General features: G+C 38.8%; 2 protein-coding genes across 8 annotated transcripts in view; both read right to left on the reverse strand.

The window, feature by feature from the left end:
• Positions 1–908: 908 nt before the first annotated feature.
• Positions 909–11,317, reverse strand: PDCD6 (programmed cell death 6). 5 transcript variants are annotated; one of them, XM_030012087.2, is made up of 8 exons: positions 11,132–11,177; positions 8,355–8,416; positions 7,831–7,918; positions 6,331–6,346; positions 5,050–5,094; positions 3,740–3,898; positions 2,960–3,069; positions 909–1,453 (listed from the first exon to the last, which is right to left on the reverse strand). In XM_030012087.2, exons 6-8 carry the CDS (start codon positions 3,894–3,896, stop codon positions 1,355–1,357), a joined length of 366 nt encoding a protein of 121 aa, XP_029867947.1. In that variant the 5' UTR covers positions 3,897–3,898; positions 5,050–5,094; positions 6,331–6,346; positions 7,831–7,918; positions 8,355–8,416; positions 11,132–11,177; the 3' UTR covers positions 909–1,354. The 5 variants fall into 5 exon arrangements, with proteins under 5 accessions (XP_029867947.1, XP_029867946.1, XP_029867945.1 ...); XM_030012086.2 differs by lacking the exon at positions 6,331–6,346 and having other exon boundaries at positions 11,132–11,211; XM_030012085.2 differs by lacking the exons at positions 6,331–6,346; positions 7,831–7,918 and having other exon boundaries at positions 3,746–3,898; positions 11,132–11,317.
• Positions 11,318–12,362: 1,045 nt separating this feature from the next.
• EXOC3 (exocyst complex component 3) overlaps positions 12,363–26,764 on the reverse strand; it is a 28,656-nt gene continuing 14,254 nt past the window's right edge. For all 3 annotated transcript variants that reach the window (XM_030011724.2, XM_041123011.1, XM_041123012.1), the window contains 9 exons: positions 26,065–26,182; positions 23,135–23,260; positions 21,500–21,600; positions 20,903–21,013; positions 20,015–20,165; positions 17,991–18,113; positions 15,187–15,348; positions 13,750–13,877; positions 12,363–13,330 (listed from right to left, as the gene is read on the reverse strand). In XM_030011724.2, the coding sequence (XP_029867584.1) occupies positions 13,159–13,330; positions 13,750–13,877; positions 15,187–15,348; positions 17,991–18,113; positions 20,015–20,165; positions 20,903–21,013; positions 21,500–21,600; positions 23,135–23,260; positions 26,065–26,182 (1,192 nt within the window). In that variant the 3' untranslated portion in view covers positions 12,363–13,158. The remainder of the gene's footprint in view (positions 13,331–13,749; positions 13,878–15,186; positions 15,349–17,990; positions 18,114–20,014; positions 20,166–20,902; positions 21,014–21,499; positions 21,601–23,134; positions 23,261–26,064; positions 26,183–26,764) is intronic.

Genomic DNA, 26,764 nt, shown 5'->3' on the forward strand with positions numbered 1-26,764 from the left:
TTAGGTAGGGTGTCTTTCTGTGTGTGGACCCAAACCCTCTTTGCATAATCTCTTGGAATATGCTTGGTATCACTGACAGCATCAGTTTATATATAGGCACTCCTGTCAATGACAGCTTACCTGCTGTATGTATTTATGTAATTATGAAATTTGAAACAAAAGGGCATGTGTGGACTGCCTGCATACAATGAGCTGGGGCTGGGAGAGGACTTAGGAATAAATCAGTATTGCTACAGTTTAAGAAAGCCTTTGGATAAAAGCTAAAAGCTCTTGCCTGTAAACATATCCTGAAGAGTAACAGCTACAGGTAAGTAATACTGCTACTTGAGTGTTTTTAAGTGCTTTGGATAGTGCTGGTCTAAGATTTTCTTAGAGCAGTCTAAGAGAGCTTGTTAACTTCTCTTTGCTTCCTCCAAGTTGCTTCCTCAGAGTTACTGCAGGAGATGGTGTGTGACAGGAATCTGTCATTACTTGTTTTGCTTCAGTTTTTCCACTGTGTCCCTCACCAACTGTAAGTGGTGAGATGGAGGGTAAGGTTATGAGAATGTTTTGACTGTCAATTCAAGGCCACTTCAAATAAGAGCTTCAGCACAAAAAGGAAGACTGTTGGTGTAAAATGAGCCCACTAAGCAGAGGGAACTGCATATCCAGAGTAGTTAGATGCAGTTTATTTTTGTAGGGAGCTCATAGAGGAAGATGCAGTATTGGACACAGGTGTAACGAAGTTGTATTTGTAGATGGCCCAAGGATACCCTGAAAGGCAGCTAGAAAATAAAAAGATAAGGCAAGGAAAAAAAGGCCATCACTGTTAAGTGGGAGGGACCCCTGAACCACAGAAAACTAGAATACAGAAATAAACCCACCACCCCCTTAAAAAAGCTGTACAAAAGTGAAGTAGACTATAAAAGTTGATCTGATATTTTTACTTAATTTTAAATTCTGTATTAAAAATTAATACATTAAACTCTTATAAAAGTAAGGCACATGCAAAACATGTTGTGCAACTTCTGACTTTCAACTCTCTTACAAACTAACAAGCATTATTTTAATTTGGCATTTCTAAAGAGTCATTTTTCCCCATGCAGGATATGTGGAAGAAGGTTAAGTTTGACATTGCACCAGTTAACTCTAGATTCTGTGCTTTCTGTACTACAGTAAGCAGAGATGGTCATATCGTACAGTAATACAAAATAAAAACCAACTCAAGTGCAGATTCTGAAGGTGATGACCGACATACAAAATCTAAGAATGTGAAGTTATATCCATTATAATACATCAATAATCTTATTCAGTACAGGATGATTTGGCAACTCCAGTCTGTGTAATGCCAGTGTGCAATTCCCAGTTATCTGTGTCATACAATGCTGAAGACCATGGAAAGGTATTGCTCATAGGACACCTGAATCCAGCCATCTTGATCAGTATCGTATCGTCGGAACACATCAGTCAACCTCTGAAAAGGGGGAAAAAACATACATTTTTTGTACACCAGGGAAGTTCAGACTGCCAGTTATTCCCCTTGCCACTTAGGTTTCTATAGCTTTGTGAACACTTTCTGTTCATCCCCTCTGTAGACACTTTACAATCTTGTGCATATAGAGGTAGCTCTTTGTCACGTCTCGTGCCTGAGCTGTGTAGCAGATCCGATTCTAAAACTGCCTTATGATACAATACCTAAGGCTATCTAGGCACTTCTTTACAGGCCAGACAGCTTTTTATAATTGGCTTCAAAGGCAGGGAAAAACAATGCACAATTCTCGTGAGGCATTTGAGAGTCACCTGGAGACAGAATCCAACGAGTACCTTATCCACTTCTCATCTTCCAGCCAAATACGCTTTTTGTATCATTAGTATCTGCATAGCCCCGGAGATGCCAGGCAGTACGGACAGTGGACCAAGGTAACTGCCAGCATGGTTTCACTAACCTTAGCTGAATGATACTCCCATTTCAAAGCCTCTTTACCGGAGTTTAAGTTTATAACTCAGTATAATTGGCTAATATTACAAATGAATATAAAGGCAACTGATGCTTCAGCAGACTTGTGGTTATAGACATAAAGCTTAAAGGAGCAGAACAAAACACCTGTATGCAAATAACAGATACTACTTTTATGGGGCACTGCTTTCTCTTCATGTTGCCTATCAGAAGATATCTTAAGATACTGCTTGCAATGCTGGCCAGTGTAAGAAGAGTAACCTTTTTCCTATCCTGCTAAAACTCAGCTTGTCCACTGCTACAGTTCCCAACTTTTCCCCAAAGCCTTACATACATTTCAGAAAAGTCAGATACACTTGGAGAAACCTTAAGCAATGAGGTGAGGAATCATCCAGTGATTGATTTCTAAACAAAAGAATACACTTGTAAAACTACAGTGTTCTCTCTCTCTAGATATATTCACACATGCATTTCTGTTACTGAAAGGGGCTTTTTTTGTTTGTTTGAAATGTCTTTTACTACCATTGCCCCTGCAGGAACAGCAGTGATGAAAGACTGAATAATTCAGCTGTTAGGTCAAATTCTTTTTAGTCAGAGCCTTAAACAGAGATAAACAAAAACCTCACAATTCAGATTACAAGAATTATGGGCACCAGGGGACAAGACACACTCCAGTTTTAACATGCTCAGGATCTAGAGGAGGTGTGCATATTAAACTAATTAAAATAGCGTTAAATGTTTTCCTTTTAAAACACAGACTATTTTACATTTTTTTGCCCCATAGAAGTAAAAAAAAATCGTATCAAATTTACTTGTGATGCAAATGGATAACAAGTGAAAACCAATAAGTGAAGGTGTTTCTAGCACCTCTCATATACTTTATTCAAATGGTTTATAAATTTTTAAATTGCTTATAAAAGCAAGTTCTAGATCCAGTAGTATTGTTAAATTGAGAACCATAAAAGTTTAAGAAAAGGTGGGGTCTTTTTTTCAATTGACTTTAAAGTACATCTCCTTTCTTACCTGTAAAACAACACAGCACTGAATAAAGTCATCAAAAGCAACTTGTCCTCTTCCTTGTCTGTCAAATTTCCGAATAAGGATATCGTAGAATTGATCAGACAGTCGGTAACCTTGGAAAAGAGAAATGCTTTAACAGGTTTCAATTACTGCAGTCCTTCTATAAAAAGAACTAGGCTGTTCAGCAGGCGTGTTTAACAAAACCAGAAAACAGTAAGCAGTTACGAGAGACGGGTTTTTTGCCAGATATCTCTGTGTTAAACTAAAATGCATGCATTAAAAAACTTTGCTTAATAATAATTATAGACAGAATCACAGTAAACATGGTTACTGATTGAAGTGACTAGTTGGTTGAGGGAACAGTTTAGGGCTGCAACTCAAGTTTTTGTAAGTGAAGTCAATTAAATCAAAGTTCCTTTTGCCATCAGAATGTATAGTGACAGCTGACTTTGTTTTTAAAAGTGGCAAGCTGTATCAAGTACCTTTGTAAGTTCAGACATTTACCTGAAGTATGGGTAACGCTCTCAGAGCAGCTAACAGGGGAGGCAGAAAACATTCCACACACCTACTGACACAGCCAGTTTCATTGTTTCCATTAAAGGAAATAGCTTAAAAAGCACTTGTGGCATGGATATCTTTAAAGGTACCTTATACCTAAAAGGATAACCGCATTTCGCTTGCCTCATTTTTAGTCACATTTGTCAAAGCAGTACAGCCCTAATGATAAGAAGCTCATCTGATGACATAACCCAGTCATAAAAACTGTAATTACAAATGAATTACCAAAACCTGTTAGTGCTTGCTTTAGTTCATTTTTGTCAATCATTCCAGAATTGTCTCTGTCATACGTTCGAAAGACATTCTGCCAGTCTGAGATATACTTCCAGACTCCTGTGAATTCATTGAAGTTCACACCACCTTTGTTTTCTCTGTCAAACATGCCTGAAATAAAAAATAATAAACACATATAAAACCTTAATCATACTATTCTTCAGTAAGATCTGCTAGTATTTTAAGAAGGAAGCGAGAGTGCTATGTGGAAAGTACTGAAGACAGAAAAGAAATTGCAAAAATGCAAGTGGTATTTTGGAAAGTACTGCCAAAATAAGCAAGCAGCTGTCCACTGAAGGAGGATAAGATAAAGCAAGATAAGAGTACCAGAATGAATCACAGAATGTTTGTTTTTCCTGGGTTTTCATTTCCAGTTTGAAAGCATTTAGGGCTCGATTGATGATCCAGTGTCAAAAAGGGGGGTGTGTGTTCTTCTCTAAGGACTCGTGAAAAGTCTACAACATCTGTTGACTGCCAGAAGTGCTGGGACATTCATCTGCATTTGACTTACTGATACTGTCATTACACAAACAGCATGTCGCACAGCGATGGAACTCAGACTGCTGCTGAATACTTATTGAAAGCAAAGCACAAAATTTAGTCCTTGGATTTATAACTGTATGATAGAAAAGATTTTTTGTGCTTGAATTTTTATCCTCCTGTTCTACCACCATCATCTTCCCCGTTACTGACAATTATTTTAGGACTAAAGAATTCAGACGTCGTAAAGCTTCTCTTTGGTCTTTTTGGAGCAGAACACAGGATTAAAATGGAAGACAGGAAAAACTAGTTAGGAAGACAAGCTATGTAATATCTTTTTAGAATATTTAAGCTGACAATTTCCCCACATGTAAATTACATTTACTATCTATTCAATTGTACAGTAACATTTTCTCAGACTACCTTGACAAGTGCATGTGTGTGCACACAAAAGCCATTCCTGTATTATTCAAAAGGGAAAATATTTGAGTTTAACTTACTACTGCTGGGCTGTCTGGAGGAGATAAAAAAAAAAAGTAAAGACATATTGAAACATAGCACCTAACAATGAAAGACCAGCTTGTTAACGCTACAGCCAAATTAGTTCAAAAGACCTTTAAACAGGCATTTATTATTACAGTAGAAATATCTATTGTATATGTATTGTAATATTTGTACGTTTATTTTTCTAAAACAGTGCAGCAATTGATAGCATTCTCAGTTGTGTGAAGAGATTCACAAAACAGCATCTTGACTCTTTCACATCACAGAACTACACTCACCAAGAATTGACCTGACTGTTGCTGGATTAAATGGAGTCCATGTGCCTGAAACAGAAAGAATTACTTAGTTCCTCAATACTAAGTTACATTTTACAAAAATGCAACCAACCAAAAAAGTCAGATAAGAACTTACTTAAAACAGTGAATTCAGAGCTAGATGACATGGAGCTAGCATATTATAAAATAAGGCTGCTTTGAAGTAATTATGTTCTTGACCATTAAGAGATGACTTCACACCAATGTTTCACAGATACCACACAGAAACCAACATTTCTCAGGCTGCGCCAAAAAAACCCAAAAAGGCAAAACCCCAAAACCTTGGAAGAACTAAGAAGGACTTTTTTCATCCCAGCTAGTCAGGAGGTATTGGATAAAAGGCAAGGTCAAAACTGAAGCCCCACTTTTTCTACTGATGGGAGCAGGAGAGTTTCAAGTTATAACTCAATCAAGGTCCCGTATCTATTCCTCAGTAAAACCCCATCTGCTTATTTCCTATTTTATGGGTGGATTACTCCAGGGCATTTAGTTTCTGACAAGTGAAAAGGAAAGGTTCCTAACAGGTCATAACCACACAGTGCAATTTAGGGTTGAGTTTAGTATAAACCTCACCTGCACTGCTAAATCAATGAAGTGTTAAGTTTAAATTAGTATTTTCAGACCAAGAAATATTGCTGCTTGAAAGGGCCTGAGCAGTAATCATCCGAAGAGGAGGTCTGTACTTCTCTGAATATTTAGAGGCTAGTCACTTTGGAATAGTTTTCACTTGGTTGGGAGCATTCCAGAGCGCTAGGAAGCATTAAGCTTTAAATTAAGAGAAATACTGTGCCTCATGTAGAATTTCACCATCAATTCTCTAGAGCCTGTTAAGGTACCAGGAGGACCAAGCAGCATGTATTAAATTCACTGAGGTTGACTGCAGGGACCACAAAGGGACCAGTAAGACTAAAGGTACTGTAGAGGCATTTGCAACGATGCAGTTAGCTGACCACAAATACCTAATAGAAAGGCTGCGTTGGTATTAAGCAGGCTTTGTGAAGGCATAGCTGCTTTGCTGGATCAAGCTGCAGTGGTGTAAGCAGTGCTTATACCAGCGCTGAACTTCTCCCATAGAAGGGAAACTATCATTTTCAGTCTACAGATGCAGCAACGGGGAAAAAACCCTATACTGTAGGCAGGCCATATGACTACTTGCACATAAAGAGAAACATAAGCAGAGAAAGAGAAGAGTAAAAATGGCTCTGAAAATGCTTAAGCAGTATTTTAGACAGAGAACATCAGTACCTTAGAGTTGTGTCTCCTGACAAAAATAAAAAAATAATGGAATTATTAATAGGGTGCCAGCATTTAACTCATAGAGAACAGAATAGAGGAAAAAGTGAAAATACAGTTTGAAAGTTAACTTATTTCATGTTGAAATTTTCGAGAGACTCATATAGACACCACACAGTGAAATCAGAGCAACTCCAGTGCTGAAGAACTGTACTGATTTCGGCCTGTTCCAATAAACAAAGACTGTTCCCTCCTCCTACCCTGACTCTACTAGTAACTTTACGTGGCGGCACAAAAAAAACCAAGCAGGAACACAGGATTTTATCGTGCAAACAACTATATGAAGTGATGATCAGTCCCTCCCAGGTAAGTATACTGTTATTTGCATACACTTGACATGTTGAAAAGCTGAATGTCAAAACCACATTGAACTTCAAATTTTAATGAGCTCTGTGCAGGTTATTTAATGTTTTAGAAATAAACACATAACATTCCTTTAGCCCATGTTAGACTGCAGGAGAGCTACACACAACCATCCACTAGAGGATGTATTTTGAAAAGAATATAGTGAATTGTTAGTGACTTTGGTGTACAAGATCTAGAATCTCTCAGAATGAAGGAAGCTTACAGTTCTGTAAATATTTTGTCTAATAGTGAATTCAGTTGGGCGGGGATTCTTCATAACTGCAAAGCACTGAAACTGCTAATCTACACTGTAAATAAGGAAAGAAAAGAGTTCAGATAGTCATCACTGCCTACTACCCTTACATTCAATCAGATGAGGAGATATTTAAAATATATGAAGTTTAAAACATCAGGTAAAGCCAGGTTCGCACAATTATAAACAGCACTGTAATCTTCAGTGAAAACAGTGACCTAATCAATTATTTAACTTAGCTTTTGCTGAATTTTTTATTCAAAATAGTATTTTAGTCATGGATCAGGTTCAGCAGCTACAATACATTGCTTTTAATTTATCAGATATTATTATTAAACAAATAAATATTCTAGTAAATCCAGTTTAGTTACAAGACCACACTTTCACTAAACAGAGCCATCCAAATTTATTTCAAGTCAGGTGATTCCTGACAAAGAGGAGCCTTTCAGTCTGTGTGCACTGCAGCTCACAACATCAGTTTAAGTCCTTCTCAGTCACAAATAACAGGAAGGATGAAGGAATTAAACCTTGGGAGAAGGGGAACTTGATATGGACTCAAAGGTGCACAAACAGCTTCAATATGCACTTTTTCAGATTTCTAAGTGGAAAAAAACCCACAAAGTACAACCCTACCCATCCTAAGTCACCAGAGCAAAGTAAAAATAGGGTACTGGAAAAATTTTTCATTTTGCTTCCATTTTGACCATACCTTAGTTACTCTTTAACCATTATAACAGGAAACTAACAGACTACTGGAAAGTTTTAATACTAAATCTAGAGTGCATCTTTCTACTTTGTTAGGAAAAAAACCAAAACATGCCTCATTTGGGGAAAAAAAAATAATTTAAAATTACCATCTTCAACTCCTGTACGAAAAGATTTTATGTGCAGTAAAAAGGCTGGCTGTTAACAGCTGATCTTTGTCCAGGTTATACACTGATCCTAGTTAAAAAACAAAGGTTCAGTAGTGATGAGCGAGGAATATATAAATCACTGTTTATGTTTTCTAGGAAGCAGAGCTAGAAAAAAATAAAGGGATGTGCATACCTTCATTCCCCAGAATACCAATCAGTAATGTTTACAATAGGTACTCAGTTTATAATGCATTACTAACATGCACCAAACCCAGAAAAGTTCCCTTCAAGGGAAAAACCAGGAACAATGAGCTTAGGGGGAAAAAAAAAAATAAAAAAAATCAGGAAGACTGTCCATTTTTTTTCCTCCCCTTCAGCCTTTTGCTGTAGATTAAATAGTATTAATCAGTGGTAGTAACATTCCCCCCCTCAATCAAAGAATTACAGCATCAAGTAACCAGTCTCACATGAAATTTAACATTAAGTTTACAGTGAACTACCTCACTGCTCATTTACAGACTTACCATTGGATAACGCCTGCTGAAGTTCATTATCAGATATTATTCCACTCCTATCTTTATCAACCCTGGGGGAAAAAAAAAGGTGGTAAGCTTTAAATGGCTGATATTAACAGGTTCCAGTTACAGAAGACTTCAACATTCTGGTTCTTACTCACCAGATAGATAAGATTAATCTTTTCCTGAAAAGTTACTAATTGCATTTTACTTGGTAAACCATTCACAGTTACTGCAAATTAAACACTTCATTCAGACTGATGAAACATTCTGGAAGATGATTAAAGCTACAAAAAAATCTGCAAGACTTACTTAGAAGTGAAGAGACACACACAAACACACACTGACAGTAACACAGTTCGGGCATACTCCACACAAGCATTTTTATTTATTTATTTATTTTAAAAAGAACTGCAGAGCACGCGATGTTGGTTAAATCCACAAAATGCGTAATGTCACAGTTGTAAGCCGTTTGGCTCCCAAATTGGAGCCCCAAGTTTGGCACCCTGTTTGTCTCAGTAAGATGTTGGCAATGGAGAGAAAGCCACTAATGTAACAAGTGCGAAGTATTGAAAGAATTGACTGCAGGGCTTTGACCCCTTTTAAAGGGGTTCAAAAAGTGGAAAAGCGCAGGCAGGTGCCAGCTTCCGTTAAGCCTTCACAGCCTGCTGTCTTAGAGAATGAAGTTCTATCCTGAAATTAATAAAAACTAAGTAATTTCTGCCCACATAAAGCAGGATTGTCCTTCTTTAGAAGGATATCTGAAAGTGGTGGGGACTTCCCTCCATTTTAGACAAGGACCTTCCCCTTGACACTGACAAGTTTTTACTTCCCCTCAGTTACTACCATTCGAAAGCAGAGTCCTGCTCAGCTGATCCCTCTGCAGAAGCTGATTTTTTTTCTTTAGTCCTTGTCATTTTCTAGACCTTTTCAGTTCATTCTACTAGATTACTTCCCCATCTCAAAAAATTATATAAACTGCATAAAACATTCAAATTGCAAGCATAAGTTGCATAGATTATAATAACAAAGAGATACTCCCCTTTTTTATTCTCTATTTCCTTTCTAGGTATTCCAAACATTTTTTATGTTCTGTGAGCTGCTACTAAGTGCTAAGCTGGTATTTTCATAAAGATGTGTTATGACCTACTTATCTTGCTCCCGAGCATCATCAGCCAGCTCAGAGCACATTCATTTTATATACAAAATGATGCAAAGGTAAAGTGGGTCTTCCCCACGGACATCGGGTATGCGCTCTGGATTTCATCTGAGCATCATACGGCAATCATCATCTGGCCATGACGGGGTGATATGACCCAGTCATGCAGGACTCAAAAGTGCTCCTGCAAGTCTTCATAGGCCTCACTTACTACAGGAATCAGCATCACCAGCAAAATTCATCTGGTCATTCACCTTCTCCTCCCCCAGCTGCTCCTGAACATACTGAATAAAGATCCCAGAACAGCTCCACCTGTCCGTGTGGCAGATGACCACACACTCTTTCGTCAGTTACTGATCCGCCAAAGGACCTTCCCTTTCATTCTGCGTATTCTGGATTTCTTTAAAGGCCTTTTTGATACTTCTGTATGCTGAGTGTCTCTTTGGAAACTATAAAGATTATATCAATTGCACCTGTTTCTAGCCATCATATCCATACCCAATCCTTATCAAACACACTCCCAAGGCTTACACAGTAGTCTGCCAGAGAAGAATACTTGCAGTAAGTGCAACTCTCCTGACTGGCTACATCATTTAAAACGGTTTCTACTGGTTTGCCCGCTGCAGAAGTCGGACTGTTGATCTGTTTTTTTTCTGGACCCTTTAAAAAAAGAAATGGCATCATGCATGCCTCCTCCCACTTCTCAGATGAAGTGGTTTTTACGGAAAGCTGGGTAGGTAAGCTGCCACATTCCTGAGTCACCAAGTAAATACTAGACAGTTTTAGCAACTTATTACTGTTTGTCTACTCCTTAACCTCTTCTTGCTGTCACTTGAGTCAAGATAGATCCTCTGACACATCTCCCATAAAAATGGATCCAACGTAGGAACCTCCCCAGTTTCCTCGACATGACACAAATGCGACAAACGCCTTTAGCTTCTTTACTACTACGGTCTCGACAGCGTGTTTTTTAACAGGGGCCTGCTAACTGCCTTGCAGGTTCCTGCCCCAGAAGTATCCAGGGGAGTATCTGTTGGTCGTTTTTAAGTCTTCCATCAAGCACTTAGCAGATTCCTTTTCACAAGCCTTCCTGTACTGCTACATCGGTCCTCCGGACTTTACGACCCCTTCCGGATTCTCAGGTCGCAAATGACTTCGGCGTTTTCAAGGTTACCTTCTCGCTTCCATCCACCCCCCCTTCCCTTAGCTCTAAACTACAGCCACGCTTACTCCTCCTCAAGCCTTCCTCAAAGCTCCCCCTCAGGTTCCTCCCTCAGGGACACAGCCGCCATGTCTACCCGCCCTGCCAGGCCCCCCCCCCAAGGCCCCCAAAACCCGCGGCGGGTGCCCGGGGCCGGTGACGGGTTTCCCGTAGCAGCGGGACTTTTCCGGGCACCTCCCAACCCCCGATCCCTCAGTCAGCGGCAGCCCCGGGAAGGCCCGGCCCGGCCCGGCCAGGAGGACTCGGCGGCGCGTCCCGGCAACGACGAGAGGGTGGCGGCTTTCGCCTCAGCCCGGCCCGGAGGCGGTTGGGGGGGGGGGGGGGGGCCTCCCCGTTAGCCGTTAGCGACGCGGATCGGCCCCGCGAGGACCCCGGGGGCGGGCGGAGGGTGTCGGGCGGCCTCACCTCTGGAAGACGTTCCACAGGAAAGCGGGGTCGGGCAGCGCGGCGCCGCCGCCGCCGTTGGGCCTGTAGTGATACCCCGCCGCCATGACCCCCCCCCTCCCCTGCCTCCGCGGAGCCAGCCGGGCAGCTCGCGCCTTCCTCCCCGCGCTTCCGGCACGGGCCGCCTGACGCAGCGCGGCCCGTGACGTCGCCGAGGCGGGCAGGCGCACGGGGCCCCGCCCCGGGGAATCCCGAGAGGCGAGGCGCTGCGCCCCCCCCCGCCCCCGCCCGTTGCCGTGGCGACGGCGGCGGGGCGGGGCTGAGGCAGGCCCCGCCTCCCCGCCCCGCTGGGGGCGGGGCCAGGGGAGTTCCGCGGGCTCCGACCCCGGCGCTGCCCCGCACTAAGCCCCTCATCCGCCCGGGGGGGCTCCGCAAGGGCCGGAGCCGTCCCCGTGAGCGCTGCCGGGCAGGCGGGGAGAGACTAAGGGGTCCCCTCCGAGGGGAAGGAGCAGAAGTTTGACATCCACGAGGCGCACAGGGCTCCTGCTGCGGAGGGAGAAGGGGGGGTATAGGGAGAAACGAAGCCCCATTCAACCAAGTCCCCTTAGAGAAACCGAAGATCGAACGCACACAGGACAAGAATTGCAGGTACGGGATTGAGATTGAAGCACAACCCAAATTAGTATCGCCTCGATAATTCTTAAGTGAATTCTCAACCGAGGGCTGAACGCAACACTCCAAAAATCAGCCTGACTCCCCTACCTGCAGTTTCTAGGAACAGTGTCACACCCCACGGGACCCGGAGTGCCACCAGCCCTCGCTAAAGCTCCTCAGGTACTGAGATTATCGACTTGATGCTCTACTGAACCGTCCTCATCCTTTGGGAGACGCTGGCTGGCCCTGTCCATGAAAAAAGTCGCAATCTTTGTTTTATCCTTTGTCCGAACTGCTGACCTTGCACGTGTCTCTTCTGGGGTAAGGAGGAGTCAGCGAGAGGCCTGAACGGCACAAGGCCTGCGTGTTCACAGGCCAAACAAATCACATAGAGAAACTCCAGAACAATGTAGGCTCACGTCTTCGTCTGACAACCCTGTTCAGGTACTAACAGATAATGCCTTCATTATGCCCTTCATCAAGTTGTTTTAAAGCCACAACTTTCTCGTAATATTTTATTATTAGAACAGATAATACTGAAAATTGGCCTTAAGCATTACTCTGAAAATACTGTGGAAATAAAAACCGGTATCTTGTGTTTTCAGAAAACTATTAAATCCAAAGTTTATTCACACTTCAAACAAAACAAAGATTTACATCTGTAAATCTATAAGGATGCAAAGAATACATAGCTAAAGGTAGCAATGGTTTAACATTTTATTGAACTGGTGGTGCTTTCTGTGCTGTTTTTAGTGAATCAATGAAAAAAAAAAATGTACCTCGTGTCTTTATTCACCCTATAATCAAATTGTGCGGTAGCAATTCCGTTAAGTCCCTTAAGTCAGGAAACTGATTTCATAATTAAGTTTTCTGCAATAAACTATTTTACACCAGAGTAAGTACATACACAAAGTATAATGTGAAAGTGGATTGAGGACATTAATATATATATATATGCTCAATGCAGTGCCATATAAAGACAGTTCTAAAGGAGTCTGCTTAGGTATTGCAAGCGACATATGTTAGTATATCCAGCACTAATACAGTTCTGTTGGTTTTGGTACAAACATCTTTATACGGCATTGCAGTGCACCGTGCAAACATATTCCACAAGAAAAATGTATTTGCTGACAGCAAAAACAGCTCTAACAAACGGGTCAGTAAAAAGCCCCCTGGCCAGTAGAAGCATCATTCTTCAAACATGACCTTTACATCCATCTTCTTTCAGAAATCTTATTACATTTCCCCACATCCAAGTCTTTAGAAAGAAACATGCCTAGCAAGTATCAGTGTATATTGAACTTTACTCCGAACAGCATTGCCAAATTTGCCCTCAAATATTTCAAACCTGTTGATCCCAGACTAGCGATGACACACAAACACAGCGCTGCCAGTTACTTAAGAAGTTTTGGCACAGTCAGAGTAGGAACTGTGATTTCTTTAAAAATTGGCACATAGTTTGGATTTGGTTGGCTTGGACCTTGATCCAAAGTTTCAATGATAGTCTGCTTCATATCTCTGCTGGCATCGCCTCTCACTGTCAGCAAAGCGGCAATATGGTCATCCCTACCAAAGGAAAATGATAAAACTGGCATTAGCAGGAAACTTCACACAAGTAAGATTTTGTCAAAAATATCACTTAGTTGGCAATCCTTTCACTCAGTTTCATTCTTAATCAGATCTCTTGTCACTCAGAACTGGCTTTTCCAGCTCAATATAAAGTACTATTTTGGCTGCTCTTAGGACTCTAAAATGTATTTTATCCTCCCAAAACACAGAATGGAAGTATTTTCATTATTCCTTTGCTGTACCTCCTAGTTCAGGTCACACACATTTTATATTAGCATTATTTTTCATAAGAAAGTGGCTACATTCTAAAATATTAAAAATATGAACACAATTACACATTGTTTTAAAATTTGCTCAAGACTACAAAGAAACTGTGATGTTATCTTTCTTTGAACTTTGAGGGCAAAGAGAATTACCTGATATCTGGGTATTTACTGACTAAAGTTGAAACTTCCAGATAAAGCAGTGAAGGATCAGTTAGCTTGATAACCTCTGCAATGGCTTCAATGATGTCACAGAGTCCTTCAGTGTCCTCTCCAGAGCCCTGCAAGATGAAAAGTAAAAAAAAATTTCCCCAAAACAAAAGCAATCCCCCCCAATATCTACAAACAATCCTTTAATTAGTATTTTGTCTGACAATGCTGCTGAATTCCTCAAACAGCTGAATTTTCAGACATTAAGAAAACAAAGTACTTGTGAATTGTCACCGTAAGCCTCTTCCCTCTTTCCCTGTTGTTCTCCATCCAGAGACCTACCCTCAGAATATCAGTGAAGTCATGCCTTACAAACAATATTTTGTATTTATCCACATGGCAATACATTCTAGTCTTTGACTTTTGCTGATGTGCCAGGACAAACATTAGGAATAACTGACGTGAAAGTCAGATCTCTTCTGAAACATTACTTAAAAATTGGCCCTGCATTAGCTTCCTTCTAGTCATCTGGCCACCAAGGCAGCTTTCAACAACTGATCAACTGAACTGTCATAGCTATTTAATCTCTGGACTGTTTTAGTGCTCTTAGTTCCAGGTCATCTGGTCCTGCTGATCTGGTACTGTTCATTTCGTTTATTCCATAACCTTGTCTATCAATGCCTTGATCTGAAAAAGATGTTATACAGAATCCCACGTAATGAAGAACTCTGATGCAGGAGTTGCCCCAACATGTTCCACAGTGAGCAGAGATGAACACCGCCTCTTCCACACACCCCCAGTTTTTCAGGTTTTATCTTTATCTGCATTCTTACTGCATTTTGTCATCTGTTGGCCCTAGGAGCTTTGTGGCAGATTCCTGCTCCTTATGCAGTTAAAAAAGATTTAGTATTGATTTTAGGCCTATCTTGCACATTCTTTCTTGAATACCTTTTTTGGCCTGTCTTTTTTGTACTGCACTTTAAATGGGGTCAATATACTTGTCTTGTTGATTCTAAATTAATACACTGCATGCTACTTAGGTAGTAAGTAACCACATCTGTTCGATGCAGTATTGCCCTTTCTTCCAGCCACGAAAAGCAAAGCCCAATTATTTTTGTTTTTTAGCAAACAACTGCTTTTTTCTTTCACTTACTATTAAAAATTCAGGGTACCTATCTCCGTGAAGCCATTCCAATATTCAGCTGCAGAGAGCTGTATAAACATGATGCAGTAGAAACTGGTGCACAGGAACTTTAGCAGCAGGCCTGTGTGTGTTCAGAAACGCTGTCTGTGCCCTCAGCTGGCGTCCTTGACATTCACAAATCACCCAACATTTTGGAGACATGGAGATCTAACTCTAGCCATTTTCCCCAAGCAGTAAACATGTGTGGTTTATTTTAAATTACCAGGTTAACAGCATTACCCAAAGCAAATACTTACAGCTGCAAGCTTCTTAAACAGAAATCTGAACTGTTCTGCTTCTTTGATCATTCTTTCTGCACCCTCTTTTCTCTCTTCTGCATTCTTGAAAGATATACGTTTTAACATGATTGCTCTGATATATTCCACAACTACTCTCCGATGGGCCTCAATAGTCATTGTCTGAAAGAAAAGGAAAAGGTGGTGGATTATGCCAGTGATATCTGCAAATGTAGCCATTATTGTTAGTCTTTGAACAATTAATAGGCTTTGAAATATGTATTTGCGCTTAATCACCAGTACAGTTTTTGCTTACACTACACATTTTGAGCGGCTTTAGTTTTTCACAACGCTAACAGAAATGAAAATCTGTCCTTCCCTAATGAAAAGGATGTGCCAATTACTAGAAACAACAAAACAAAGATATCTCTAATGACATGTCTGAATTATTTTTGAGGAGCACCAAAGACAGAAGAACAAACACAAAATAATTTGGATGATCTTTAGAACAGACCTGTGCTTGGACTTGCAGCCTTGCTCTCTATTATCTGGTCAAGGAATGACCAGCCATCACAGAGGCTTCTGCTAGATAACTCCAGTACATTGCATAAAACATTGCAAATCTTGCTTACATTATCTGTGCTCTGGGTCAAGTCTGGTAAGAAGTCTGGAGAGCCAGCAGCAATCACTTCCTTAGACCTTCCTTGACTGATTTGCTGTTCTGCACTTGTCTTTTTATAGGAAATAGCTACTAAGTGAAGCATCTGATATTGGCGCAAGAGTAATGCTGGGGTTTGGAAATAAAGAACAACAACAACAAAAAAAAGCCCCAAAACCTTTTCATGTTTTTTCAACAGTAGTGTAAGAAGAGTCCTTAAATGCAAGTCCTCAGGTGTTTTTTTTCCCCCCCTAAGCATAGTGGCAAAGTTCCTTATGTTTAAGAAAAAGCCTGCATAACAGGTAGCCGCAAACTTTTTATCATATTTTATTAGTATATATCAAGCTTTAGTTTCAATCAACATGTTCTTCGGTCAAAATTTTGGTGAAAGGTTTCAGGAAAGAGAGAAAAGAAAAGGAAAAATAAAAAAAAGAGAGAAAACAACAGACTGCAAAGTATTGGAAGTCACAGACCTCATCCAGGACACAGAAAACATGATTTCAAGTCCTGCTCTCAAGACTGTGCAGAAATACCAGAGTTTACTGGTTGTTCACGTATGGCTTCTCTTGCATTGGTGGAATTGATGCCAATTACACAGAGGAAAATTAACTGCACAGAATAGACTGTGGGAGACTGACAAATATGCCCCATCCCACTGAAAAAGTAAGTGAAGAAGAATAGCTCAACTACAACCGAGAAAAAGAACACTCAAGAACAGCCAACAGCGCAATGACAGGGCATTGACTTTACACGTGAGGAAAATGATGAAGCAGAACGACTCTAAGATCCAGGTCCCCCCTGTTTCGGAACAGCGTCCTTTCCATTGGGCTATAGTCTTTTTGCAGGTTCTCTGTTTATGTGACTATCAAAAATTGGATTTTCAAAACAGGGTTAACCAAGAATATTTTAAAACCAGAAAAAAAGCACACCCCAAACCAGGGAAACAAAAGTGCGTCCCATCCAGTGCTAGAACATACGGTGTCTTGTGTGGGAGATTTTTTTTGTGCTGGGAGACAGCGGAATAGCAGGTATGATGAATGCCAAAAAATGTGTTTGTCATCTTCTTCCCCATAAGGTGGCAATAACCACTACATGTTGAAACATATGTGATTGCAGAGGTTGGTATTAACACTTAAAGAAGCTCATGCCAAGCACTATTACCTCACAGTAACAAACCAAATCTGAAAAAGCAAGCTGTTCCATGGACATAGACTAATCCTGGGACCGACCTAACTTCTTTTGTGTACTTCTGGACTGAAAATGCATATCATTTCACTTACATAGTAAGACCTCTAGGATCTGCAAATACTGAAGGTTAGAGGGCATCAGAGGAACTTTGAGCAGTCCCCTCTATCTATTTAGGAGTTCAGGTAAGAAAGAGTAAGTGTATGATTTTGAGACTGTCTTTTAAGCACTGCTACTTAGTAAGGGTTTGTTCAAAGACCTCACCTAAATCCTGATCTTGCTAGCTTCAAATATTTCCTAAATCTTGGTGAATCATTTAAGACATACTATCTGAACTACACAAAACTGACTTTAATTCAATAAAGGGTAAAACCAAGTACAATAATACTAAAGATTAAAGGATAATAGAGAAATCCAGACATCCTTGACAGACCACAGGAAGGGGGAAAAAAAAAAAAAGAAAAAAAAAAAGACAACCTAACCTAGCACATTATGCTGCTTTAACAGCACTTTAAACATGAGTTATGCATTTGTTAAACCTTATGGCACCAATTTAACTATGCCTCCTTGTACATATTAGAAGTAGGAATTACAGAATGTGCATTTATAAAAAAGTAATTACAGGCCAGCAAAACTCGTTTCAGAAGAGCTAATTTTATCTGAGTAGAAACTACTGAGGAAAGGTAGAAGAGTACAAGCTGGTAAGAATACAATCTAGTAACGTGCTAATACATTTTCTGGACTAAGATCTGCAACTCGGATCTGTCTTTGACAATATTATATGGCTGTGAGCAAAAAAAGATGAGAGAAATATTAGATTCAGACTTCTGCAATATGATTATGAACATTTTTTCATTTCCAGTGATGAATCAATTCCAATTTCTGTATTCCAATTCTGAACTCCATTCAGTATTCAGAAATTCCAAACCAACACGATATTCAGGGTACATTAGCAAAGTATCATAGAATATTTTGCACCTACCTTTTTATAAGGCTTTTTAATTTTTGCAAAGTCATTGAAATAATCCTCTACAGTGACACAGATAGTCCCCACTGCATTAGATCCCATCAACCACTTCTTTGTCATCAGCTCATTGAGATGTGGCTGAGAAGGTAAACAATTGATCAGAACAAATTTTTGACACTTTCATCATATCATTGCAGTTACAAAAAAATGGGAGACAATTTTAAGTGTCCTACGCTTCTAACCTACACTCCTTCAAAAGGAATAAGCAGTTAGTGTAGGAAAATTATGTGATCAGTTGTCAGAATGACAGTTGCCACAGAGTGCTACCCTGACATACACACTGGGTGTGTATGTAAACCAAGTGCACTAACCTGAGCATTTGTTTCATATGAGTTCTCTAAAATCCTTTATTACATTCTCTAATTAAATGTCTATGCCAAATAAAAAAGTTAAGGTCCGAGGACAAAATTGACATAAGAGCTGGCGATTCCCATTTTAAATACGAGGCACTTTCAAACTGTTGTGATAATGCAACTTCATGCTCGATTTCTTAAACTGCTACTGGCTGCTCGGTATTTCCTCTTTGATGGCCCCACAAACTTCCTGTGCCTATACCAAACTTGGTGGCCTATACACTTTACTCCTTTCCCAGAACTCCACAATACATAATTCCAGTATTCTTTACATCTTGTCCTGGTTTTGGCTGGGATAGAGTTAATTTTCTTTCCAGTAGTTGGTATAGTGCTGTGTTTTGGATTTAGCATGAGAATAATGTTGGTAACAGACTGATGTTTTAGTATAAACACTACTTAGCAACAACTAAGTCAAGGATTTTTCAGCTTCTCAGGCCCAGCCAGCAAGAAGGCTGGAAGGGCACAAGAGGTTGGAAGGGGACACAGCCAGGACAGCTGACCCAAACTGGCCAAAGGGGTATTCCACACCATGTGACGTCATGCCCAGTATATAAACTGGGTGGAGTGGGGCTGGAAGGGAACACTGCTCAGGAACTAACTGGGCATCAGTCAGCAAGTGGTGAGCAATTGCACTGTGCATCACTTGATTTGTATATTCCAATTCTTTTATTATTATTGTCATTTTATTATTGTTCTTATTATAATTATTATTTTTTTCCTTTCTGTTCTATTAAACTGTTCTTATCTCAAACCACGAGTTTTACTTTTTTTCCAAATTCTCTCCCCCATCCCACCGGGGGGATCTACATACCCATCTACATACCCATCTTGCTTTGCTCTCCCCAGAGGGAAAATTCTTTACATATTAGAGTACGGTATTTTATAAATGATAATAGTGACGTGAAGCTTGAGGTTAATGAATTTCAAAGAATGGTCATTAGAGTAGATGGAGTGTCTTATCATCAATGAGCACAGTTAATGAGAAATAAAGGTTTTGCTTAAGAGCTTCAAGTTTAAAATAAACACTGCTCCCACATCTTTCTTAATGCGAGTCATTCAAGGTGTTTACATTAGTTGAAAATATTATTACAAATCTAACAAGTCCCAGAGCAAGTTTCTTCACCCCCGCCATTTCTCTAATCTCCCTTCCTCCCCATACTCCTAATTTCTTTTTAGTAATAAAAAGATGGGTTTTTTTCCTGAGGAATTCTATACAAGAAGCTAGAATTCTTAAGCATGGAAATTTATCAGTCAGAAAGGGCCCACCTTTAGAGTAAATTATAGGTACACTGCACCTGTACAAATATGATAACTTAGTATCAGCAGTAGTTTCCCAAATAATTCTTAGAACTCAACTACGTAAGACTAAGTACAATCTGCTAGAAAATGTTCATTATATACAAAGCACCTGCCTAAAGTCATGCTGTGAAATATAATTAAGCAACCTTTCAGTCTCCTACATGCATACTATACCACTGAAGAACACTGACATTTACTGACATTTTGCTAGCACACCATATATAAAAATATGTTTAGCAATCAAAAGGCTTCGTAACTACTTCATTCCTGAATTATTTTTCCCTATAAAATTATACTTCTGTTTTTTTGAGGAAAAAAAGTTCTAACCTCTAAATCCATGAAGACTTCATCTAGCAGACTAGAGCATCCTTCTTTGGCAATGATGTCTAAAGTCACATCCATGCTTGTATGACTACTTGACAATGTGTCTTCCATTTCAATTTTCAAGTATTTTCTTTTCAGGCTGATTATAGATTCTCTGTGACAAATAACAAATGTTTTTCATCATCCACTGATGCACAATTGCACTGCGACTAAATTTTTGGAGTGCACAGAAAGAGACATGCTAGACAGTCTTATTTTTGCAAGGGGAAAGAATGCCTGCTGCTTGCTTTGGAAGGCTTAATTTACTCTCCAGCATGATTTTAGAGTGATCAGCTTAGACTACTTCTATGTTGGTAACAAACTACTGCTGATTTGTAGACTTGAGAATGGCAGCAGATATAGATGAACATGGGGTTGGATTGCTGAACACTGAAACATGAGCAATAAGGACTTCTTTAGCCTGTTTTCATATTCTCAACAGAGCAAGCTCTATCTTTACTTTTCTCCAATTCAGTTCACCTAGATCATTGTGAGAGATCAAATGTAAGAAGATGGCAAGCTCCAGAGAAAGTAACTCAGATGACTTCTTCAAATTCTAAAAGCTGAAGATAAATTTTTCTTTGGCAATGAAATTCTTGGAACAACAAGTGGAGTTTCACTGGTGAGGGGCAATGGCTTGGCTTGCCAAAGGCAAGATCAATCACATAAGAGTATCTGCCTCTTAGAACAGTAATATATTTAAACCTGTTGTCTTTGTTTAGTCAGCTAAACTATCTTAACTGAAACCCTCTTTGTACACAAAAGAAAAGAAGGTCCTGGGAACATATAGTATTACAAATGAAATATCAATACTTATTTTTCTCACAATACTGCAAGAACATGCAGACTTACTTAAAGGTTTGACAGTTGTTGATGACTGCAATCATGTATTGAACATAGCATTGAGGATATTGACGATTTTTAAGATGTTCTTCTTTATACAACTGTGCTTCATCTTTGTACCTGTAACATATACAAGGAATGGCATTAAACAGACAGAAATAACTTCAGTACACCTGTAGGACCAAATGCTCCACAAGGGCCTGTCAGGTATTTAGAAGTATTTTATAAAGGGCTTGTTGCCTGTGTGATGTTTAGTCAATCTGTTCTGGGCAGAATCCAGCCAAGGAGGTTTTTTCTGTCTTCCTTATGAGAAAGAGATATAAATTCGAGATATAAAAGAAAGTGGAACTGACTCCAAAAATAAGAGCCATTTGTACAGAGGAACTGAAAGTGTCACTCACCAGCACAGAAGAACTTCTGCAGTGAAACTGGGGAAGGGAGAAAGAAAGCAAGAAAAGGAAAAGGAAGAAAGGCTTGGTTGGCATGGATGTGACAGAACACAGACAAAGCAATAAAGAAACAACCATAGGAAAAACAAATATTGGAATTGTAGGAAAAAAGAGAGGCTGAGGCAGGATAAACCATTTATATTTTAAAAATTGTTACCTGGTTAGAAATGAATTCATTTGTTGAAGACATAGAAGGAGTACCTTTGTTTTCAAATCTTCATTTATCTGAGCAGCCACCTGAAGATTCTGCTCAAACATCTAAATTAAAAATAGTTTAGTTATAAAGAGAGGCCTTTATCAGTAGTAAACAAAAGACAGAACTCCTGTCTTGTTGGAGACTCTGACTTGCACCAGATCTACATATGCTTTTTGGTTTTTTGTTTGTTTGTTTGTTTTTAAACAAGCCCAGACAATTGCTGCTGACTAAACCAAAAATGACTACCTTCCATAAGTGTAATTAATAAATTATTGACAACTATTAATATATGCTGCAGTTTTCTCCTGATACTGAAAACAGCTGCATTCTTCAGCAAAAAGAGTACTTAATATTTCTAATTCAGTAGGAATTTGGCTTTACAGTGGATCAAAGTTCTTGGGTCAGCTCCTGCAGCTAGTAATGCATAACCTCAAAACTCGAATTCCTTTGCTTTCCCCATATATGAAAGTAGTAAGTTCACCTTAGTGAAGCAGAAGGGACCCCCTAAACTTTAGAAACACAACTAGGCACAAGATCTAGGTGACCTATAGGGAACTGTGTTTGAGAGGAGGGGGACTGGAAAGGAAGGGTACAAAGTCAGGTAGAAACATTGCTTTTATGCTGAGATGATTTTGAAAGTTTCACTGTTACATCAATCTCAACACTGCAGCCTTTGACAGCACAACACTAGAGCCAATCAGCCACCAGTTTCCTTGACATCACACACCTTCTGAAAAGGATTGGATGAAGTCAACCTTGTCACTAATACAAATGTGGAAGAACGTAGCAAAAATCCTGGTATAAGACAGGAAAAAAATAAAGTGGGAAACAAATGCAGGAAGAAGAGACCATCTATCTTTCATTGAAGGTACCTAACACAATGTTTGTAAAGAAAAATTACAAAATGAGCATAATAAGCTGACATTTTTCTGGTTGATAAAGATCACTTTAAAAACTTTCCATTTCTACTACCAAGAATAGGGTGGTGGAGGTTGGTTTTGGTTTTTTTTTGTGGTGCCTTTTTTTGTTTGTTTGTTTTAAAAGATCTTAGAAATAGCTTTATCTTTTCTGTTTTGAGGCTATTTAAGAATTTGGACAGGCATTAATGATGACTGAAGTAGTGTTTAAACAGCAACATTATTGATCTTCAACAGAACTTTTCTTTCCAGTATTAAGGTGTTTGTATAATGAATAATCTGTAGGAACAAATACATGCCTAACTACCTCAGCACCACCTTAACAAAAAATATTCTAATAACTTACAAATGTCTCATCTGGTAAGCTTATCCTACAAATTTACTAAGTAAAAGCAGTTCACTAAATACAAATATCAACTAAATAGGCTGGGAAAAATATGGTTCTAATCTACACATAAAACAAACGAAGTCTCTAAGTGTTAAAGTGAAAAAGGCAAATAAAAACCTCAAAAGAAACAACCCCTCCAACTAACAACTCTACAGGAAAAAAAACTATACTGCAATAGACATAGAAACAATGGCATTCCAAACAGTTTGGTTTCCCCCTCCCATCCCTCCATTCCCCCAAATCCATGTCCTGCTTCTGTAGATTTTCTACAATAACCAAGTTCTCTTATACCTGAAAAACAATAGCTGGGAGCGTAGTCTGATAGTACCCATCTTGATCTGCTTCTGGTTCAGTTTCTTTTATCCAGTCTTTTTTATCTGTCTCCAGTGCTTTTCGTAGCCAGCCAATGATGTTAGACTACATTAAATAAAGCAACCAAGGAAAATAAAAGATTTTTTAATTTAACACAACAAAAAACCCCACTACAATATTTGAAATACCAGCCATTTCCATAATGAAGAGTCACATAGTAACAGATAATGTTGACCACTCTTGTCATCCCTACAGGATATAGGTAACATAGACAAATTAAAATTTGCATTGACAAAGACAAAGGTTAGTACTGGTAAACTAGTGATGTAGTTTGAATCAAGCTTAGGCACATTTTGAAAGGGGAGTGCTCCAAACCCAAAGAGCAAGTCAGTTTGTCAGAATCAACATGTTTACTAACTTTGGAAGCACTCATTAAGCCTCAGGCTTTAGGTTTCAAAGTGAGTTTTTCAACAACTGAAAAAAAGTAGGGTAATACTTAATGTAGGAAAATTAGTACGTATCTGCTTGTAGCTCCTTTTACCTATATTTTAGGAAACTGATGCTTGTTACCTTTCAGGACAAAACCCCAGGATTAGATTAAATGAGTTGCGTTTCTTGGAAATTAAGTGCTGCAGAAAATAGTGATGGAGATACAACAGTTGGCTCTCCTCCATCCAACAAGCACATTATACAGCAAAGAGATGTTAAGAACAACTGTTTTTAGAACTAGATTAAGCCAGTTTTCTGATCACTTGCATGACACAGATACCATGGACATATTTGCAAGAGTAGTTAGTAAAGAACAGCATGTTTACTAAATATGTAATTGGATTATTTGCTTTCTGTCTATCTAAAATAATTATCCCTATGTTTTCAAAGGGTTGAAGGTTTCTGCCTCTTTCCCACTTTGTTCACATTTAGTTAAAACCCCTAGTAATATAAAAGTTCATACTTCACAGGTATATTAGCATGCCCTACCTGCAAAACTAAACACGACCAGTAGGTGTACGCAGAAAGGGCAAAAAAATCTAAAATAGGTATATTTATTTTTTTAAAATGTTTACATTTTTTAATGTATTAAATCAGTATCTTTTGGTCAAAACTCCTATCAGCAGATAGGATAAAGGAAGAAACTGAAAGCTTTACGATCTTCCTGCACAAGAAAGGCTGTTAAACAAACACAGACCTGTAGTTTTCTTCTTCTCCTTTTGACTACACTGAGTGGCCTGTCAAGTGCTGAATCTGCTAAGTACATATCATACCATCTTTCAATTACATGAAATGATGTACTATCTTTTTTCCTCATAAGCATGGAACTGCTCTGATGAGATATGATTTGCAAAGAAGAATTAATCTTTTGAGCCAGCAGCCCAGGGGACATCTACATTTTTCACCTTAAGATCATAATTTACAAGAACTTTTTTTCAAGCTGAGGTGCTTGGGGGTAAAAAAAAAAATCTCTTATAAATCTGTTAAAATCTATTAGCATTTTATTTCTCATGAAAATGAGACATTTTTATTGACTTAACCATCAATATTTAAGTTGATAGCTGCAATTAGGAAATAATTTCATTTACCCAAACAGAACTAGTTATATTTTGTTTATAAACAGTTTTAAACACAACATCAAAAGAAATAAAGTAGAAGTAGGGATGTGTAGAAAATAAGATCAGGCTGAATCCTGTGAAACAAATAGGCAGTTTCAGTATTTTCTGCATTAAAAAGAAAATACAGCCAAAAACCTAAACCATCAAAAGAAAACCACTCTGTGTTTAACAGAATAGCAGCTTTGCTTTATTTTATTTATAGACTATAAATACAACAATGTTTTATATATAATATTTTTCAGTAAGTAGGGAAAAAACATTTCTGAAAAAGCGATATATTTTTTCATCTTAAGAGGGGCAAAAGGAATTCAAAGGCATTTCCTGAGTCAAGCCAAAAGTAGCTTGAGAAAACAAACCAATGTTTTTTTGTCCTAAAGGTAAGTGTGGAAAAATAAACTTGCGTCAAAGTCCTAGTAAAGCTAAAGTGAAGCAGAGCCCCTACTGGTAACTTCCTTGAGACATAACACGATCGGTTCATATTATTGTGATGGGTATCAAGTCCAAGCAGTTGTTGTTGCTGGACATATTTTAGTAGCTGACACGTACAAAGCAGCAAAAAATTTCCCTCCTCTGCTTGGCAGAGCTCCTAAACTTAGGAGGAGTAGGAATTCAATTGAACAATGTAAGAACAGCAAGTCCAAAATTCCAACTATCCCAACATCCAGTCTCAGAGGCAATCAACAGTGGATCCTTAAAGAAAAATACATTTAAAAACCTGACAATCACATACTGATTCCTTTGCCATGTAGTTGACCAATTTCCAGTGACTCTTAGGATAACCAAGAAGCAGTGTCTTTGTATTTAAGATGCACTTGAAATGGCATCCACAAAAGGAAATTATGCTCATGTAGTCAACAGGCATGAAAGGAAAAAGACTGTTAAAAGAATCAAGCTGGCTAACATGAACATCCTGATTACCTTGAAAAGCTCACATCTGTAACATGTTGACATAGTTATTATTGGGACTGAGCTGCATTCAGTGGCTTGTAAATATAGTAATACCCAACATACTAGCACTATGAATTTAGATATATGAACACTGGAATTCCTTCCTTTCTAATAAAATATGATTAATACAGTCTGCAAAGCATAATTATTCCTTGAAATGTCACAATTTACATCTATAAAATCATCTGATTATAACTTTATAAACAAACCTACACATAGTATATGAAAATTTATAAAAGTAATGGTATCGAGTTCACATTTGTCACATTAGTTTCCTCTGATGGAGGAACAGCGCTGAGGCACTAATGCAGCTACAAACTCATCCGAAGGCGTCTTTGCATTATGGTTACTCACAGTAAGTGTTGACATATACTTGCTGAGAAGCTGGTCTACCACATTTTGTGAAATCAGAGGATTCAGAGAATTTACATCCACTTCGGGAGAAAGTTCTGAATTTCCCATCATCTCTGTACTGAGTTTAAAAAAAAAAAAACAACAAACAAACAAAACCAAAAACAACACACGTTACAGATTAGTGAAGACAAATGAGATAAAAAGTTAAAAACTATGCGGCTTTTTTTGTATGACCACTGTAAGGTGCAATTTTCCAATACCTATACATTTCAAAAAGTTCTTAATAGTAGCTGCAACAATAAACACATTTAAAAGGAATGTAAATAAAACTATATAAAAGAAAGAACAGGATGTAAAAGCTATAGCCTAGCATATATTAAAAAAAAATGTTACAGACATTTTAAATATTCAACCCTTTCATGTGTTTCTAACTTTTATGTATGAGAATTAGCGACTGCTTAAGACTGAATAAAAGCCAACTGGTTCAACCTGTGGGCTCTTAATAGGGGACATTTTTATATGTCTTTTAAATTTCAGAGGTCATGACAGACAACTTACAGTCTGAATTTCAGAATGGGAAAGGTCAGTGAAAAGTACAAAATACTCTCCTCAGAGTTTCTCAAAGGAGCTTCTGTTTTGCTACTTGTACCACATCCGCAAAAGCTAAAATATATTAAAAGAAAATCTACCCATGCTTCCT

Source organism: Aquila chrysaetos, chromosome 4, assembly GCF_900496995.4.
Source record: "Aquila chrysaetos chrysaetos chromosome 4, bAquChr1.4, whole genome shotgun sequence".
Classification (NCBI taxonomy): domain Eukaryota; kingdom Metazoa; phylum Chordata; class Aves; order Accipitriformes; family Accipitridae; genus Aquila; species Aquila chrysaetos.

What these genes read in the sequence shown, in the direction of transcription:
- PDCD6 (XM_030012084.2), bottom strand. Translation starts at nt 11,217, where the DNA reads ATGGCGGCGGGGTATCACTACAGGCCCAACGGCGGCGGCGGCGCCGCG. An exon ending in TCAGCAGGCGTTATCCAATG is followed by an intron (nt 5,095 to 8,354) that starts GTAAGTCTGTAA and finishes TTTCTGTTTCAG; the next exon opens with GCACATGGACTCCATTTAAT. An exon ending in AACAGTCAGGTCAATTCTTG is followed by an intron (nt 3,899 to 5,049) that starts GTGAGTGTAGTT and finishes TTTTTATTTCAG; the next exon opens with GCATGTTTGACAGAGAAAAC.